Source organism: Bufo bufo, chromosome 6 (genome assembly GCF_905171765.1).
Source record: "Bufo bufo chromosome 6, aBufBuf1.1, whole genome shotgun sequence".
Lineage (NCBI taxonomy): Eukaryota > Metazoa > Chordata > Amphibia > Anura > Bufonidae > Bufo > Bufo bufo.
The window spans coordinates 105,343,589-105,364,318 of record NC_053394.1 but is presented as its reverse complement, the minus strand read 5'-3'; the positions used below and the strand labels follow the sequence as shown (position 1 = coordinate 105,364,318).

At 44.7% G+C, this 20,730-nt stretch overlaps 1 protein-coding gene across 1 annotated transcript in view; it reads left to right on the top strand.

Moving 5' to 3' along the window:
- Positions 1-20,730, top strand: part of VPS26A (VPS26, retromer complex component A) — a 39,431-nt gene that overhangs the window by 11,226 nt on the left and 7,475 nt on the right. Inside the window, exons 3-7 of the mRNA XM_040438048.1 lie at positions 3,257-3,332; positions 5,810-5,966; positions 6,150-6,314; positions 9,497-9,603; positions 10,617-10,685. Coding sequence (XP_040293982.1) covers positions 3,257-3,332; positions 5,810-5,966; positions 6,150-6,314; positions 9,497-9,603; positions 10,617-10,685 — 574 coding nt within the window. The remainder of the gene's footprint in view (positions 1-3,256; positions 3,333-5,809; positions 5,967-6,149; positions 6,315-9,496; positions 9,604-10,616; positions 10,686-20,730) is intronic.

Genomic DNA, 20,730 nt, shown 5'->3' with positions numbered 1-20,730 from the left:
TTGTAGTCCCCAAGAAGGAGGGTACGGTAATTCTTTCAACCGCTTCCAAATGGAGTCCCTGCGTTTGGTCATTGTATCCATGGACCCGGGGGAATACCTGTCCTCGATAGACATCAAGGACGCCTACCTCCATGTTCCCATTTGCGTCGGTCATCAGAAATTTCTTCGGTTCGCAGTGGGACCTTTTCATTACCAGTTTGTGGCCCTCCCGTTCGGTCTTGACCCAGCACCCAGAGTCTTTACCAAGATTCTGGCCTCAGTCATGGCTCTGCTTCAAACCAGGGGGATAGTGGCGATTCTGTACTTGGACGATATCCTGATCAAGGGTCCGTCATTCCAGGCAACGGTGGACAGCCTGCGCATTGTCCGGGACACCCTGGAACGCTTCGGATGGGTTCTGAACCTATCAGTCATGTCTTCATCCATTTCGGCAGCTGATCTTTCTGGGCAGGCTGTTTGACACCGATTGGGCCAAGATTTTCTTGCCCCCGGACAAACTCTCCGCTCTCCGTCGTCAGATCCTCCTTTTGTTGTGGACTCGGCCTCTTCCCATTCGCCAGTGCATGAGGGCTCTGGGCCACATGGTCTCTTCCTTCAAAGCAGTACCCTATGCTCAATTCCATACCAGGGCTCTTCAGTGGTGCATTCTGTCTATTTGGGACCATTCCCCAGCCTCCCTGGATTGACTCATCTGTCTCCTTGCCTCGACGCGCTGAGACCTTCGTTGGTGGTTGATGTCTCTGAAGCTCACATCGGGCCGCTCCTTCCTTCTTTCCTTCCTTCCACTCCGTTGGATAGTGTTGACAACGGATGCCAGTCTCCGGGGGGGGGAATGGGGGGGGGGGGGGGGGGGGGGGGGGTGAGGAGTTCTGGAGAATATCTCAGTCCAGGGATCCTGGTCCCGCGAGGAACGCCAACTTCCGATCAATATTCTGGAATTGCGGGCGATTCGTCTCTCTCTGGTTTATTGGACAGACTGTCTCCGAGGGTATCCAGTTTGGGTTCAATCCGACAATTCCACGGCAGTCCCATTTCTAAACCACCAGGGTGGCACCCGGAGCCCCGCAGCCATGTCTGAAGCAGCGCTCGTACTCTCCTGGGCGGAGAGCCATGTTCCAGCTCTGTCGGCAGTTCATATCCCCAGGTCAAAAACTGTATCACCAACTTTCCCAGCCGAGAGAGAATCGATCCCGGTGAATGGGCTCTTCATCCACATGTCTTTCTCGCGATCTGCGAGCGATGGAGTCGGCCGGATGTGGATCTCATGGCCTCCCGCTTCAACCGCAAGGTAGAGACCTTTGTGGCGAGGTCCAAGGATCCTCTGGCTCGGGCGTCAGACGCCCTTGGGATCCCGAGGACTCAGTTCACGTTTCCTTACGTGTTCCATTCTCTTCCACTCATTCCGCGTCTTCTCCGAAAAATCAGGTCTGAAGGTCTGCCCGTCATTCTCGAGGCCCCAGACTGGCCAGGCAGAGTATGGCACGCATCCCTAGTCTCCCTCCTCGCCGACGAACTCTGGCATCTTCCCCTTCAGGGGGACCTCTTGTCGCAGGGACCAATCTTCCACCTAAATTTAGGGTCGCTACATTTAACGGCATGGCTGTTGAAGCCGCTGTAGTAACGGGCACAGGGTTTCTCGGATGCGGTTGTCCAGACCATGATTCGTGCTAGGAAACCATCATCCTCCCAGATCTATCACCGGACCTGGAAGTCTTACTTTAGTTGGTGGGAACGCCACCAGTTGTCTCCCATTCGGTTCTCGTTGCCTCGACTCTTGTCCTTCCTGCAGTCGGCATGGACTTGGGGCTGGCTATCAGTTCCCTCAAAGGGCAAGTTTCGGCCCTTTCAATTCTTTTTCAACGAAACCTGGCTTTGCTTTCTGTGGTTCGGACCTTCCTGCAGGGGGTGGCGCATGCTGCTCCCCCTTACCGTCCTCCGTTGAATCCGTGGGACCATAATCTGGTGCTCAGCGCTCTCCTCCAGTCCTCTTCATTTGAGCCTTTGCAGCAAGTGTCCCTTCGCTTCCTGTCCTACAAGGTGGCCTTTTTGGTGGCAATCACTTCCTTTCCTGTCTGTCTCCTTCTTTATCCTCCACCAGGACAAAGTGGTCTTTCGCCCTATCCACTCTTTTTCCTTCCGAAGGTCGTGTCAGCATTCCATCTCAATAAAGAGGTCATTCTCCCTTCCTTTTGTCTTGCCCTGTCTCATCCTCGTGAACAGTCGCTCCACACTCTGGTTTTGGTTCGAGCCTCTCGCATCTATCTGTCTCACACGTCCTCTTTCTGACGGATGGATTCTCTATTTGTCATTCCAGAGGGACCAAGAAGAGGGCTGGCTGCGTCCAAAGTTTCAATTTCCCGATGGATTCGTTTGGCCATTGTGGAAGCGTACCGCAGCAGTGACAGGGCCCCACCATTCTGGGTTACTGCTCATTTTGTTCAGGCAGTGGGGGCCTCTTGGGCAGTACATCATGGGGCTTCAGCCCTTCAGGTGTGCAAGGCGTCTACCTGGTCGTCTTTACACACCTTTTCCAAGTTTTACAGAGTACACACGTTTGCATCTTCTGACGCTTCTCTGGGGCGTAGAGTATTGCAGATGGCGGTTCTCCGATTGGCTGGAGGGTTGCTTTGTTATGGCCCACCCCTGGGACTGCTCTGTAATGTCCCAAGGTGAAGTCTGTGTCCCCCAATGATACGGATGAGAACTAGATTTTTGTACTTAAAGTAAAATCTGTTTCTCTTCAGTTCATTGGGGGACACAGCTCCCACCCATTTTCTCCGGCTGCGGGCCTCGTTGTGGCCTGCGTGATTCTGGGTTTGTACGTAGTTTGATTTTCCAGTTTTTTCTTTTGCTTCTACTGCTTTTGCACAAACTGATTTAGCCTAGTCCTTGTAGGAAGGGTATAGCTGGAGGGAGGAGCTCACACTTTTGTGCTTAGTGTCGCCTCCTAGTGGCAATAGCTATACCCAAGGTCAAGCCTGTGTTCCCCAATGAACGGAAGAGAAACAGATTTTACGTTAAGTACAAAAATCTAGTTTTTTTTTCTGACCACTGGGATCCCCTCTGATCACAAGGGGGATGGGGCTGCTGTGTCTGCCCGTATGAATTGAATAGTGGTGTAGCCTATCCACTGCTGCTCCATCTCTATGCTCACAGTACTCAGCATTATAGAGTGGGGGACCCAATGGTCAGACGTTTAAAACTTGGCAAGACGTAATTAAGAAAATGGGACCCTAAAGACTATTCTTCTTTCTAGGTCAATATAGTCTTCAAGCAACCCGGTAAAAGACTAGAGCACCAGGGAATACGAATCGAGTTTGTTGGACAAATCGGTGAGCTTGTATAATATCCGTTCTGTAGAATACGATATGGAGAAGACGGGCAGTAAATGAAAGTCACATTGAGTAGGTTTGTGGAACAGCTTGTCAGAAGTCACATGAACAGTTGACATTGATAGGTTATTATGGCCATTCGGATACCATGTTCACACACTGCGTATCTCCCAATTATGTATGGAAGTCTGTGAAACAGTAGTAAAATAATTGATATGCTTTTGCAGCATGTGGAAAACAGAGGCTACAAGAGCAGAGCAAGCTGAAGGTGCAGGGCGCTCCGAAAAGCACCGCCGCACCTTCTGTTCCTTGAGGGAAAGGTTTAGATGCCCTTTCAAACTGTGATTTTAGAATTTTTTTTTTATTAACGCAATTCAGAAAATAAGAGATCTGATTGGTTGCCACGAGGAAAGACTTCATTTCTTCTACATGAGCCCTATCATGTTCTGCACCCTCAGCCAACATTGACTGGGACATTATTATGCTCACACACTTCTTACATGCAGAGACTCCTTACTTGTCTGTGCTCTGTCTTGGGCTGCTCCCATCAGGTCATGACACTTCTGCAGGTGAAATGGGTGCCATTATTTGAAGGGAAAGAAATCAGGAGACTTGGAGGTCAACATATTACAAAAAAAGATCTAGCAATGCATTAGATCATACTGTACTCAAAACTTATAGGGGTTGAATGAGACTAAAGGAAACGGGTCTGTTTATACACCCCCCCCCCCCCTCTAGAAAGCGCCTCTCTTGTACATCGGTTGATCTGGTATTGCAGCTCCGCATAATTAACAAGGACCTGTCACCTCTCCTGACATGTCTGTTTTAGTAACTACATGTATCCCCCATGTAATAAGAATTCTGGAGCATCTATTCTTTTTCTACTCTGTTGTGCCACTCCTGTATTATTCCTGCTAGAAACTTACAAAGTGCCAGCAGTCTGCTGTAAAGGTACTGCTGGGTGTTACCAATAGTGGGTGTGTCTGACTCGGTCCAATCAGTGCTGCTCGTGTCAGACTGTGCAGGGACACACTCCCAACTTGTAACACCCCTCTGTACCTTTACTGCAAGCTGCTGGCATTTCATTTATAATCTAGTGGAAATAACAGAGCAATGGCACAGCATAGAGCCATACAGATAGATGCTCCAGAATTGTTACATGGGGAATGCAGATAGTCACCTAAACAGACATGTCAGGAAGGGCGACAGGTCGTCTTTAAGGCTAGGCTCACATCCCAGTGGGTTTTCGGCATCAATAGGAACTTTCTACCAGAATTCCGGCAGAAAGCTGACATTCATGCTGGAAACCTGATGGATCCCATTATAGTGGATGGGGATCCAGCGGTATCTGGCTATGCCGGGTACAGTAACTCCAATAGTCGTCTTCTCTGCCAGAGCAGATTATATATTATACAGATAATATAGACAAGGGTGGTGTGGATTTGGGAGGGTGGGGTGGGGAAATGATTTACATTATACCAAGGGCAGAATAATTATAAAATAGAGATTACAAAACCACCAAGGGGGAAAAAAGCGAATTATCAGGAAATTGCCAAACTATACCAAGGCTTAGGAAGCGGGAGCCTGCCGGTTGCTTTAAGGAGGAACTCGCTGTGCAAGACGTGTTAAAGTATGGAGATTGAAATGATGCAATCCTTCATAGAGCTGGTGACGGGGATCATGTGATGCACAACATGTATCGCCACCAAACCATGAAGTACTTGCAGTTTAAAGGGAACACCTCAGTAGGTTGGGGCAGTCACCCACCAGTATGTCATTTGCAATATGCCCCTGTTGGAAGCTTTCATTTCAGAATTACAAAAACGGATCCATTACCCGGGATGTGTCCGGTGCACTGCACTGAGGAAGGTACTGCCTTCGACTTCACCTCTTCATCTGTGCAACGTGCTTATGCTGAAAGCTGCCGAGCTCCTCTCCGGTAATAGAGGAGTTCTTTTACTACATCATTTCCAAAACAGCCAGTTCTGATGGGCAGATTTAGAACGTTAAACCGCAGCTGCATAAGGACATGATGACGCTTTAGTGGCCCCAAACCTAGCGTTCCTTTTAAGCCCCCCCCCCCCCCCCCCCCCGGTTGGCACTTTGGGGTACTGTTCAGTGGATGCAATATCGCACACATTTTCTAATTTATAGAGGTTTGTGGGCCAGAAATGGTGTAATAAACTGTTCACTTATTTTTTTCCCACACCACCTCAACGATCTTCTGTGTCCCCCTAACCCCTCCTTGTATGCTGAGCTGCACCATGATGTGTGATCCATTATGAAAAGACGTCGCCTGACATGGTGGCCACTTGCTGCTGTGGGTTGTCAGTAAGGAGAAGATATCACCATTTTTGGCCCACAGACATTTTATAAGGTCTAAGGCAATCTTGCTTCCTACAGATGGTTCCAGACTGAAATTCGGATTTAAATTTTTAATTTTTTTTTACATTTCTGTATTTCTTTTTTTATTTTAGAACTGTTCAGTGATAAAAGCAATACACATGAGTTTGTAAACCTTGTCAAAGAACTAGCCCTGCCTGGGGAGCTGACGCAAAGCAGAAGTTACGATTTTGAATTCATGCAAGTTGAGAAGCCATACGAGTCCTACATAGGTTCAAATGTAAGATTAAGGTAGGTGTTGGCATTCACAGTGCAATATAGTTGTCGCACTTCTGATGTATGGGACAGTTCTAGGATAAAGCACTTTGGTATGCATTTAGACTAGGTTTCCAGGTTTTTAATGCAGTATCACTGCAAAAATTGTTGGCGTGCCTTATATCGGTAGTGCTCATTGGCAAATTGGTTGTTTTGCAGGTATTTCTTAAAGGTGACAATAGTGAGACGTCTGACGGACTTGGTGAAGGAGTATGACTTAATTGTTCACCAGCTTGCCACATATCCAGATGTCAACAACTCTATCAAAATGGAAGTTGGGATCGAGGACTGCTTGCACATAGAATTTGAATACAACAAATCTAAGTGAGTGCTCTACTTTATCACTGCACGTACCAATAATAAAATATGCCAAACTTTCACTAGTACCAACATGAATCTGCTGTAATACACACACCGCAGTGATGACAAACTAGAAAGACTGTAATACACACACCGCAATGATAACAAACTAGAAAGACTGTAATACACACCGCACTGATGACAAACTAGAAACATAATACACACACACCGCACTGATCCTAAAGTAGAAAGATTAATCACCTTTATTAAAAGGTCAGTAAATGGATCCGGTTTTTAGGTTTAACATATTTATTAGGATTTATTGTTGCTGTTTGTTTTTTTTTTCCATATATTTATTTTTATTTTTTATAAGCTTTAGCTTTTACACTTACCACTGAACTTCATAATGGGTGGACCCCTCCTGTCCTGTGCAGGTCCCTTTTTAGAAGTCATCTTATTATCACAGACAGTGATGGGTAACATACAACACGTGCTCATCCATTCACACTAGACTATGGTGATCGCTCCCTCCTTAACGACCTCTGCACAGGGCATGCCCACAACGCTCTCCCTGAGGAGTCTGAGTCCTTTACAGTCTACAGGTTCCTACTGTTCATGTGGCTGCTGTAAACCATAAGTCTTAATACTGTTAACAGCAGCTCCGGGAAGATGACTGCCCCTATGATCATGTATAGAAAATAATATTAAAAACATAGAAACAGATTAGGAAAAGAATATTCATTAGTGTTTGCTTATAATTAGTTTAAAATATATAGGAAATACCATTGCTGTGGAGTGGAGGAAAGTACTTCTCTCCAGTTTTGAAACTCTCCAGAAATATATTCGTACATGTTGTATGTCCGTGTCTGTATCCTATTAGTAGGGGAGTACTAATAAATAGCTCATTTAGCATGGGCGTAATAAAGCACATATGACATACCTCTATTAGATGGAACTGTTTTCTCTACACACAAATAATCCTTAGGAAGGTGGTATCCTTATAGCTATGGATGTGGCTTAAAGGGGTTGGCCACCTTTTGGTTACTGTTGGCCAAATGTGTTTGTAAGATGCTTATATGGCACTTGCTAATATAGCCTTACCATTTTCTATGGTTCATAAGGTATGTCCCTTGGTTTACCCATTCTTTTGTGCTGTTCACATGGAGGTCCTGTCCATAAAATGACTGTTGACCAGACACATCACCTCCATATGATGTCTCCTCCATTCAGATACACTGCACCTGCCGTCTGGACTGTTTGGAATTTAGTGCAGACGCAGTGTGTTTGAATTGGGGAGGCTGAGTGCTGCGTCTGGTCACATGACCCTCCATCAGCGGCAATCTTATGGACAGGGTATGCAGACATCACAGAAGATCTGCCTAAGAAGGGCTCAAACGGCACAGAATATCAACAGAGGCTATATTCGTAAGAGCCATAGTCACACATCATGTATGGGTAGTCTTAAATACAGTGGCCACAAGAAGCCGGAAAGTGGCCAACCCTTTTAAAGTGTACCTAAAACTTTGGGTACACTTTAATAAAACGTATTCTACATGTGAGGGCAAGAATACTTGTAATATTACATATTATTGTGAGTGTATATATACAATATTGTATTATTATTTTTTTTTTGCTTTTCAGGTGCCTGTTACTCTTTAAAGTCCATAAACCTGTAGATTGCTGTGTACTGGAGTACGGATTCCATAGCTGCTGCACTGAGCATTGTACAGACAGGAGCGTACATTGCTCCTCCTGCCTGTACCAGCGCTGCTTAGCTGAAGCCTGACATAGAATATGCTATGTGAGCCCCTGCACTGCTCCACTCTAATACCCTGTACCGATCTGGTATGCATGCTACTAGCAGGGTAGAGGCTGACATAGCACATCGCTCCTCCTGCCTGTGCTTGCTCTGCTAATTCTGAAATAGCCCATCTAAGCCAGGCTTTAGTAGAGCAGTGCTGGTAAAGGCAGGAGGAGCGATGTATGCCCCTACCAGTTGTAAAATGGTGTCTGGAAAAGTACTGCAGGGGATGTATATCTCACCTAGAATGCTAAGATGGAAGGTTAAAAGAATCCAGGAAAGCTAGGTCGTTTCAGCAGTGTGTGGCTTGCTGAGGGACTTTTCTTTAAATGTTTTATTGTCTGAATTTTTTTACGCAATGGTGGGTAGAGTAGTAGTGGGATCTGTCATTCCCTCCCCACTCCAGTACAACCATTTCCCATAGGCCCAGGCAAACCCAGGTGTAGCTACTGGGGGAATAAAAACAGGGCAGAAAAGCTCATTTGGTCTTGGAACCTGCTGACCTGTTGGCTGAGAGCCTGATTGTGTTCACATAGTGTCTAGGTGAGGCAAAAACCCAGACGTGCAGGGACTTTGTTGCTGTTGGTGATTATTTTCATGTGGAACTATACAAGTGACTGTTGAACTTGGATATCACTGAGTTATTGGATGAAAAATAAACTGTTTTAGACTTTTTAGCTGCTGGAGCCTGTGAAATCTGTCATCGTCAACCCTACGCCAAGATTGCGAGGCTGTACAGCGCTCAGTGCGGCAGAAGGGAAATCCATACTCCTGGACACAGCTGTGTACGGGTTGTAAAGCACAATAGGAAAACAAATATTTCCCTCACATGTGGAATGTTTTAATAAATATCTGAAGGTTTAGGTACACTTTAAATATCATTGTATGCAGACATTTATAAAGGGATATTTCAGCTATGTTGGCATATCACTAGACTATGCCTTCTCCTGCATATTGTGGAGGACCAGCTCCAGGTCTCAGCTATACCTCTCCTGCACACACTGAGCTAATCAGTTTTAGCTTAGTGTCTGTAGGAGCCGGGCCTCTGTTTACCTGGGGAGAAAAGGCCAGTGTCTGTTCCCTCACCAAACTGCCCGAACCCCCGCTCCTCCTCCTCCTCCTCCTTGGCCTAGGTTCCTCTTTCTATTTTATTTGGGTGCTTCCAGCCCCCCCTCCTCTCGCCTGTCCTGCTCTCCGGAGCCTGCACTTACTCTTCCGAGCGGCCGCTACATGTCACCATCAGGTATGCCGTCTGAGGGTTCGGGCAGTTCCGCGCTTCCAGCCCTCCGTTCCATCTGGATTCCAAATGATCAGAGAAATATTCATATTTGCACTTTGTCATCACAAATTCCTTTATTTTTATTTTATTTTTTTAAAAAAGGTTCTCTCCTGTTTTTCTTCATAGGTACCACTTAAAAGATGTCATTGTTGGGAAAATTTACTTTTTACTTGTCAGAATAAAAATTCAGCACATGGAACTGCAGCTGATTAAAAAAGAAATTACTGGAATAGGTAAGATGGATCTCCTCTCCTTTATTAAATCACCTCTCCTGTGAATCCACTTCAAATCTCTGCTGACCAACAGACTCAACATGGAACAGCGGAGCGATCAGGTCAGGGAAAACTAAGCTCTGACTCTGGATAAATTATAATAAAAAATAAAAATATAGAAATGAGGTGCAATAAATGTCAAATATCAGAGTATGTTGTGTTTTTTTTTTTTTTTTTTTTTTAATGTGGAATTAAACATTGTCCAGTTTTAGAAGGGAAACCGAACAACTCGGGAGACCTGACTGTTCCTGCACCGCTGGCAGGGCTCTGTTTCCTTGCTGCAGCAGTAGTGTTACATTGACAACAGATGACTGTAGCAGCCAGTCACAGGCTTCTTCAGTGCACTTCTGAGGCACGGTCACGTACCCTGCCGGGAGAACCAGAGCACCGGTGCAGGATCTGTCAGGTAAGTAATAATCTGTTCTCTACTACAGGTGGATCCCTTGAGTTGTCCGGTTTCCTCTTTAAACCAGACAGCCCCTTTAAATGGAGATTTGCTCATGATACCATATGCTGGTTCTGTGATGCTTATGTTCTGTAATAAAGGTGCATTTGAAGTTATCCCCTGTCCAAAAGGATAAGGGATAACAAATCGGAGGGGGTCTTATTGTTGGGTCCCCCACTGATCATTAGACCCCGTGGAGACACCCCAAATGAATCTGTAACTTGGCTGTCTTCAGACCTCCCATAGAAATAAATGGATCGGCTATCTCCGGGCCTTCCATAGAAATAAATGGATCGGCCACATGCATGCCTGACCAGCCTCTCCGTTCATTTCATGGGGCTCTACGGGGTATGAGGTTCTCGTAATTGTTGAAGGTCTTACCGTTGGGACCCCCACGATCTAATAGTTATCTTAATACTGTGGATAGGGCATAACTTCACAAAAGCAGAATACCCCTTTAATGGTAAGGGGGAAAGCTGGACAAATATGTAGTGATTTTAAATTAATTTTTATTTTTTTTGTTTTCTAGGTCCCAGTACCACAACTGAAACTGAGACTGTTGCAAAATATGAAATTATGGATGGGGCTCCAGTAAAAGGTAATCTTTCATAAATGCTCTTAGTGAGCATTATTTTTCGGTGTGACACATGACTTAACTTTTTGGGGATTTTTGTCATGAGGCTGACTCGTTTGTCAGAGACTCCATTCAAAGCCTCTGCTGCAGATTCTATTAAATTTGCTGGAAACAAAATAGCAATGCATGCTTCCATTAAAAATGGGACACAATGTTACGAACCCGATGGCTGCTCTCCATTTATTTTAAGGGCCCTGTTTTGGAAATGGGAACAGGTCCCAGAGGTGGGAACCACACCTATCTGGCACTGATGGCATCTTCTTGTGATATGCCATCAATGTCTGATATGAGGTAGCCCCTTTCGCTACGAGCGTTGTGTAAACATGGCGCCCGCTCGCACGTGCAGCGGGCATCATGGCCGGCAGGTCTCTGCTGTTTCAAACAGCAGAGAATTGTGGCTAAACTGTGACTGGCAATAAAGCCGATCGTGGTAATTAAAGGCTTTAGATGCCATGATTAAGTGAGATCACGGCATCTAAAGTGTCAAAAACCTACACGGCCAATGGGGATATCGGTAGTTGCCTTGAATGCGCTGGGGCTCACTGAAGAGACCCACAGTATTCATTCTGCAATTCTTATTTTGGCCAGCAGATAGCAGACCACCATAAGAAATTACCAAATGACAGTAATGAACTCGTTTTAAAAATACATGATTGTTCAAAATTAAAAATTAAAAAAAGATTTTATAGGCTCATATATGATCTTAAAATCATTACAATTTTTTTTTTAAGAAATGTTAAATACCGTATATAAAAAAGAATTTAAAAACATAAAAAAAGTTTCCAATACGGCAAATGCGTAACGGAAAAAAGGGTAAAAATGGCCAATTTGCCTTTTTTTTTTTTTTATTGCTTCTCTTACTCAAAAAAATAATAAAATGTGATCAAAAAGTCACACACACTCTAAAATGGTATTAATAAAAAGTACAGATTGTCCCGCAAAAAATAAGCCCCAATACAGCTCAGGAGACATAACTATAAAAAAAAGTAATGGGGATCAGAATAAGGTGATGTAAAAAATATATATTTTTTTTCAAAGTTTTACATTTATTTTTACACTGTTTAGATATTTTAAAAAAACTATACGTATGGGGTATCGTTGTAATCGTACTGACCCAGAGAATGAAGAGCATGTTATGGCTCAAGGAAGATAGGAAAGGAAAACGAAAAAAACTAGAGATGAGCGAATTTCATGTTATGAAATTTGTTCATGATTCGATTGGTGGTAAAAGCAGAATTGCGTTATGGATTCCATCACCACAGACGATAACGCAATTCTATGACGGAATGCCTCTAAAGGCATTCCGTCATAGGATTGCGTTATGGTCTGTGGTGATGGAATCCATAATGCAATTCAGCTTTTTTTTTTTTTTTTTTTTTCTTAAATCAGATAATTTTTATTGAAATTCTTCTCTTAACATTTTTGTACCTGAACAAAAATAGCACATATTCATACGTGTGAACATGTGTATATACCCAAAATGGGTACAACAGTAGTCGAAGACTAAACATGTACAATTGCATGTCCCACCCTGAACCGCACCATTCCACATTAACACTATATCTCTCTCCTTTCCCAATCTGTAGTGTTGTACTTCTTGTCGCAAGTATATTTTACTAATTGATCACCCTCAATTACCTTTAACTTTATCATTATCTTGTATTGTCTCTCCCCAACTGAATGGAAAGAAGACGTCTGGAGGGTAACCCCGGTGTCGACAACCATGGTCCCCATATAGAATCAAATTTTTAATAGTTCTTCTTTTATAATGCACTCCTCTCTCTAGCCTTATTATCACATTCATACGCGCAATGTATTCCTCTTTGGTTGGCACATTGGTACTAATCCAATATTTGGCTATTAGTTTCGTAGCTTGATATAATAGTCTGCTTATACCAATAGTAGGTCCTTCTGTGGAATCATCCTGTAGTAGGCCCAGTATACATGTCAACGGTTCAGCAGGAAGTCTGATTTTATATACCTCAAAAATAATATCCATTACTGCACGCCAGAAAGAGCCCAGGGCAGCGCCCTCCCAGAACATATGAATTGTGTGTGCTTCATTTAGGGCAATTTGTTTCACGTATACCCAATCTGTATAGAAATGTGGGTGTCCTATATACCCTATGTACCAAATATAATTGTGAGAGTCTGTGTCTCACATAAAGATAACAAGGGACCCATGGATGGCACCTCCCACCATTGTGAGTCTGTTAAGGGACCCACACCCCAGGACCACCTCTCCTTGACTGTTAGTGGCAAGCATTCCTGATAGAATGACAGCAACTACTTATAAAAGGTGGCGATCACCACCCTAGTCTCTCCCCTCTTCCTAATCTGCTCCGCCATCATGGGCGCATGTATGGTGAGGCCAGACATCTTCCCCTGCGATGCTAAGGCATGTCGTAGTTGAAGGTACTGGTAAAAGTAGGAATTAGTGAGGTTAAACTCCTCTTTCAATTGCTCAAAACTTTTAAGTGTCCCGTTTGTATATAGTTGTGATATCCAATAAATTTCCCTACCCTCCCATGTACCAAAGCCACTCAATCCTTTTTAGTTCTGGTAAATTATGGTTATTCCATATAGGAGTGAGGGCACTGCATCCCTTGATTTTATTTTTTATTTTTTTTGTAATATCTCTCAATTTCTGGCAAGTTTTGCAAAATAGCTGCACGCTCGGGGATATTGTCTGGGGGACGTATAACTGAGCCCAATTCCATTATGTATCCTGGTGGTAGAGGTGGGACGAATCCAATTTTTTTCTAATCCGAATCTGAAAAGGTTCTCGACTCTATCGAATCTTTCGAACCTTGAATCCTACGAATCCTGTACATAACAAACATATTTCACATGAAAACTTACAATTATTTGGCTTGGCCCTTGGGGATCTCGAACACCACTTCAACACTTTGGCTGGGGGGCTCGGTGGAGCTGATGTGTTTTATCCTAATGAGAAAGATTTCATAATAAGGATTTGGAGAAGGGGCAGAGTGATATCAGAGCAGGGGGAGGATGCTACTTAGGGGGTCATACCATGGGGGAGTAATAAAGCCCACCATAATGCCCCCCCAGTAGAAATAATTCTACTTTATGACAGTGCAAAAAATCCCCCCATGTAATGCCTCCAGTTGAGCTAATGTCCCCATAGTGCCCCCATAATGTGCCAGTATAAAATACCCCTATATAGTGCTCCCAGTAAATGCCCACATAGTGCTCCTCTCCCCCCTTCCTCCTAGTGCCCCCACATAATGTACTAGTAGAAAATGCCCCATATATAGTGCCCCAGTAGATGCCCTCAGTGTCCCCCATAATTTGCAAGTACAAAATGCCCCTTCTTAGTGCCCCCCGTAGATGACTCCATAGTACTCCTCTCCCCCCTTCCCCATAGTACCCACCATAATGGGTCCCAGTATAAAATGCTACTGTACAGAGCCCCCCCATATAAAATACCCCTTCTTTGTGGCCTCAGTAGATGCCCCTATAGTGCCCCCCAATAATGTGCCAGTAATGAGTGCCCCCCAATAATGTGCCAGTAATGAGTGCCCCCCAATAATTGTGCCAGTATTGAGCGCCGCTTTACACCATGTTGTGACGGGAGGCGAGAGGAGAGGAGTGATTTCTGTCACGTATAAATGGTTGCTGGATAAATATCTGGAGCCGCATCTGATGTCTAGAATGCAGAAATGGGTTCAGGATGTAGGTAATATCTCTCCAGAACAATGGACGGGTATATTGGAGGCAGTGCCCAGATCATCCTTGAGCGAGGGTGGAAAGCTCTCGCAATTGTTTACTATACACAGAGTTTACAAAACGCCAATCTTTTTACAGAAAATTGGGGTCAGACCTGATGCTAAATGTCCTAGATGTGCTGAGGAATCGGCAGATCTGATCCATATTTTATGGCGCTGTTCAACATTGACTATGTATTGGGGGGGAAGATCATTACTGCTGTTCAATCAGCCTATTCAGTATGTATTCCACCCGATCCCATAGTCTGCATTTTGGGGTATATTTCTGAGCTTGCGCTTGATCAATCACCTTAGAGTGGCTTTGGGCCGCTTGCTTTATGTTGCCCGGAAACTGATTGCTCAGCATTGGAATTTTGCAGATTGGCAGATGGGATGGTTTCAGATCATTGTCTTTATTTATGTATGGATGCACATATACTCTGTACCTCCGTCTACCCCAGTATGTTATTTCAATTGTAACACTGTATATTGCATTTTCGCTTGTTATATGGTGTAATTGCACTGATCATATAATATTAATTAAAAAAAAGGATCTGATTAAAAAAAAAAAGTGGTAGCTATTTGTAAAGGGGCTATTTTGTCCTGAAATGACACTGTCACAGGGTCCAGAGGAAGCATTACTGATTTGTCCCAGTTTTTTTGTTACACCCGAGTAGACCCCAAAATCTTCAATTACCTTCATTACATGAGGCAGAGAGTGTTCTACTGTGTTCAGAAATAACAGCATGTCATCAGCATAGTGCAATTTTCTCCTCTATGCTTCCGTATTTTAGACCTGTCACTCTAGGATCATTGCGTATTATCTGGGCCAGGGGTTCTATAGCCAATGCAAAGAGCATTGGTGACGGGGCAACCCTGACGTGTGCCTCTCCATAAGACTAACGTACCAGACATCATTCCATTTATGCGTAAACAAGCCCTTGGCTGACCAATTTCACCCAGGACATGAATCTTGGGCCGAAGCCCATGGCTGCCATCACCTCCCACAGAAACTTCCACTCAACGCTGTCGAAAGCTTTCGCAGCGTCAAGTGAAAGAATAGCATGACCTCCCACCCCCTTTCTAGACATCTGTAGGTTAAGATATAGTCTTCTAATGTTGATGGCGGTGGACTTACCCGGCATAAAGCCAGTTTGGGCACTGTGTATCAGACTAAGGCCTCCTGCACACGAACGTATTTTTTTGCGGTCCGCAAAAACGGGTCCCGTTTTTCCGTGATCCGTGACCGTTTTTTCGTCCGTGGGTCTTCCTTGATTTTTGGAGGATCCACGGACATGAAAAAAAAGTCGTTTTGGTGTCCGCCTGGCCGTGCGGAGCCAAACGGATCCGTCCTGAATTACAATGCAAGTCAATGGGGACGGATCCGTTTGACGTTGACACAATATGGTGCCATTTCAAACGGATCCGTCCCCTATTGACTTTCAATGTAAAGTCTGGAGTCCCTTTTATACCATCGGATCTGAGTTTTCTCCAATCCGATGGTATATTTTAACTTGAAGCGTCCCCATCACCATGGGAACGCCCCTATGTTAGAATATACTGTCGGATATGAGTTAGATCGTGAAACCTAATTTCCGACAGTATATTCTAACACAGAGGCGTTCCCATGGTGATGGGGACGCTTCTAGTTAGAATATACTACAAACTGTGTACATGATTGCCCCCTGCTGCCTAGCAGCATCCGATCTCTTACAGGGGGCCGTGATCAGCACAATTAACCCCTCAAGTGCCGCACCTGAAGGGGTTAATTGTACTATCATATCCCCCTGTAAGAGATCAGGGCTGCCAGGCAGCAGGGGGCAGACCCCCCCCCCCCCCCCCCCCCAGTTTGAATATCATTGGTGGCCAGTGCGCCCCCCCCCCCCTTCCTCCCTCTATTGTAATAATTCGTTGGTGGCAGTGTGCGCCTCCCCCCCCCCCCCCCTTCCTCCCTCTATTGTAATAAATCGTTGGTGGCACAGTGTGCGCCCCCCCCCCCCCCCCCCCGATCATTGGTGGCAGCGGGTTACTAGCAATAGTACAATAGTAAAAGATTCATACTTACCTGGGAGCTGCGATGTTCGTGTCCGGCCGGGAGCTCCTCCTACTGGTAAGTGACAGTTCATTTAGCAATGCGCCGCACAGACCTGAGGCTGTCACTTACCAGTAGGTGGAGCTCCCGGCCGGACACTAACATCGCAGCAGCCGGTAAGTATGAATCTTCTACTATTGTACTATTGCTATGTAACCATGGCAACCAGGACTGTAGTAGCGTCCTGGTTGCCATGGTTACCGATCGGAGCCCCAGCGATTAAACTGGGACTCCGATCGGAACTCCGCTGCCACCAATGATGATGGGGGGGGGGGGGGGAGATGGGAGGCCGCACACTGGCCACCAATGTTGTTAATGCTATAGAGGGAGGGGGGGCCGATGGGGGGCGCACACTGTGCCACCAACGAATTATTACAATAGAGGGAGGGGCGCACACTGTGCCACCAACAAATTATTACAATAGAGGGAGGGAGGGGGGGGCGGCGCACACTGTGCCACCAACGAATAATTACAATAGAGGGGGGGGGGGGGGGGGCCGCACTGGCCATCAATGATATTCAAACTGGGGAGGGGGGGGGGGGGGGGGGTCTGCCCCCTGCTGCCTGGCAGCCCTGATCTCTTACAGGGGGATATGATAGTACAATTAACCCTTTCAGGTGCCGCACCTGAAGGGGTTAATTGTGCTGATCACGGCCCCCTGTAAGAGATCGGGTGCTGCCAGGCAGCAGGGGGCAGTCTTGTACACAGTTTGTAGTGTATTCAAACTAGAAGCGTCCCCATCACCATGGGAACGCTTCTGTGTTAGAATATACTGTCGGTTCTGAGTTTTCACGAAGTGAAAACTCAGCTTTGAAAAAGCTTTATGCAGACGGATCTTCGGATCCGTCTGTATAAAAACTAATCTACGGCCACGGATCACGGACACGGATGCCAATCTTGTGTGCATCCGTGTTCTTTCACGGACCCATTGACTTGAATGGGTCCGTGAACCGTTGGCCGTGAAAAAAATAGGACAGGTCCTATTTTTTTCACGGCCATGAAACACGGATTACGGATGCGGCTGCAAAACGGTGCATTTTCCGTTTTTTCCACGGACCCATTGAAAGTCAATGGGTCCGCGAAAAAAAACGGAAAACGGCACAACGGCCACGGGTGCACACAACGGTCGTGTGCAGGAGGCCTAAGGATTACTTTCACTAACCTATTGGCCAGTACTTTGGCCAAGAGCTTAATGTCTGTACATAGCAGAGATATAGGCCTATAGGATTCCGGATGGGTGGGGTCTTTACCAGGTTTAGGGAACACTCCTATTATTGCCTCTTCCATTAGGTAGTCCCTTCACTTCTTCCTCAAGTTCCTCCAAACTTATAGGGTTCTTCAAGACTCGCCTTCTGTTCCTCCGTCAGCCTTGCCAGTGGAATTGAGTGAATCTCACTTTCCCTACACTGTAGCCTAGTGGAATATAGTATTTTTTTTTTTATAGTATCCACTAAATACCCTAAGAATTTCTCCATTTTCAGTTACCAAATCACCCGTCACGTCCTGGATGCATCCTATATAGGAAGAGCCCTGCTGAGCCTTAACCCCTTAAGGACTCAGCCCTATTTCACCTTAAGGACTTGGCCATTTTTTGCAAATCTGACCAGTGTCACTTTAAGTGCTGATAACTTTAAAACACTTTGACTTATCCAGGCCATTCTGAGATTGTTTTTTTGTCACATATTGTACTTCATGACACTGGTAAAATAAAGTAAAAAAAATTAAAAATTGTGCATAAAAAAATACCTAATTTACCAAAAATTTAGAAAAATTAGCAAATTTCAAAGTTTTAGTTTCTCTACTTCTGTAATACATAGTAATACCCCCAAAAATTGTGATGACTTTACATTCCCCATATGTCTACTTCATGTTTGAATTATTTTGGGAATGATATTTTATTTTTTGGGGATGTTACAAGGCTTAGAAGTTTAGAAGCAAATCTTGAAATTTTTCAGAAATTTACAAAAACCCAATTTTTAGGGACCACTACAGGTCTGAAGTCACTTTGCGAGGCTTACATAATAGAAAACGCCCAAAAATGACCCCATTCTATAAACTACACCCCTCAATGTATTCAAAACTGATTTTACAAACTTCGTTAACCCTTTAGGTGTTGCACAAGAGTTATTGGCAAATGGGGATGAAATTTGAGAATTTCATTTTTTTGCCTAATTTTCCATTTTAACCCATTTTTTCCACTAACAAAGCAAGGGTTAACAGCCAAACAAGACTGTATCTTTATTGCCCTGACTCTGCCGTTTCCAGAAACACCCCATATGTGGCCGTAAGCTACTGTACGGGCACACAGTAGGGCGTAGAGGGAAAGGTGCGCCGTATGGTTTTTGGAAGCCAGATTTTGCTGGACTGGTTTTTTGACACCATGTCCCATTTGAAGCCCCCCTGATACAGCCCTAGAGTAGAAACTCCAAAAAAGTGACCCCATTTTAGAAACTACGGGATAGGGTGGCAGTTTTGTTGGTACTAGTTTAGGGTACATATGATTTTTGGTTGCTCTATATTACACTTTTTGTGCGGCAAGGTAGCAAGAAATAGCATTTTTGGCACATTTTCTTTTTGTTATTTACAACATTCATCTGACAGGTTAGATCATGTGGTAATTTTATAGAGTAGGTTGTCACGGACGCGGCGATACCTAATATGTATACAATTTTTTTTATTTATGTAAGTTTTACACAATGTTTTAGTGTCTCCATAGTCTAAAAGCCATAGTTTTTTCAGTTTTTGGGCGATTATCTTAAGTAGGGTCTCATTTTTTGCGGGATGAGATGACGGTTTGATTGGCACTATTTTTGGGGTGCATATGACTTTTTGATCGCTTGCTATTACACTTTTTGTGACGTAAGATAACAAAAAATGTTTTTTTTTTATTTTTGTTTTTTTTTACAGTGGTCACCTGAGGGGTTAGGTCATGTGATATTTTTATAGAGCCGGTCGATACGGACGCGGCGATACCTAATATGTATACTTTTTTTTATTTATTTAAGTTTTACACAATAATTTCATTTTTGAAACAAAAAAAACATGTTTTAGTGTTTCCATAGTCTAAGAGCCATAGTTTTTTTTCAGTTTTTGGGCGATTATCTTGGGTAGGGTATCATTTTTGCGGGATGAGATGACTGTTTGATTGGTACTATTTTGGCGTACATGCGACTTTTTTGATCACTTTTATTACCTTTTTTGGGAAGTAAGGTGGGCAAAATTTCAATTTCCTCATAGTTTTTTATTTTTTTATTTTTATGGCGTTCACCGTGCGTGGAAAGTAACATGACCGTTTTATAGATCAGGTCGTTACGGACGCGGCGATACCAAATGTGTATGGAATTTATTTATTTTTTAATCGGTGATAAATGTGTGTTTTTGATTCTTTACTTTTTTTTAAAACTTTTTTTTTACTTTTTTTTTGACCCAGACCCACTTGGTTCTTGAAGATCCAGTGGGTCTGATGTCTGTATAATACAGTACAATATATAGTGTACTGTATTTTACTTACACTTTGTCTGAACAGATCTATGCCTTTAGCACAGATCTGTTGAGCACCATGGACAGCAGGATGCCTGAGAAGGCGTTCTGTTGCCATGGGAACCTTCCCCGTTTGCTCAGTTGTGGCCACAACTGCGCAGACGGGGAAGGAGGGGGGCTGTCTGGGGGCTCTCTCCCTCTCCATCGGGGAGCTGCAAAGGCACAGCAGCCCCCCGATGGGAAAGGGAGGGAGCCCCCTCTTACGGAGCCCCCTCTTACTGTTAACTTTTTCCATACACTCTGGTATACCACTGGCCACCAATGATTATTCAAGAGGAGGCAGGCGGGCGGGGGATCGCGATCCCGCCTGCCGCACCGCCCGCCCCCCGCAACACCCCCCCCTGCACCACCCGCCGCCATCAAATCATTTAGGGGTGCAGGGGGGTGAATAAAACTTTATTTGGGGCATTTTAAAGTTTGATCCCCGCGGTCTCTGAATCGGCAGAAAGCGCAGCAAACCGCAGGTCTGAATTGACCTGCGGTTTGCTGCGATCGCCGATAACGGGGGTCACATGACATCACCCCCCCTGATTTCAGCCGGCATCCTGTTCGGATTAAACCCCGCAGCGGCCGCAATCTCATTTTAAACTCATGTCGTACCGGTACGTCATGGGTCCTTAAGGACTCGGGAAACATGCCGTACCGGTAA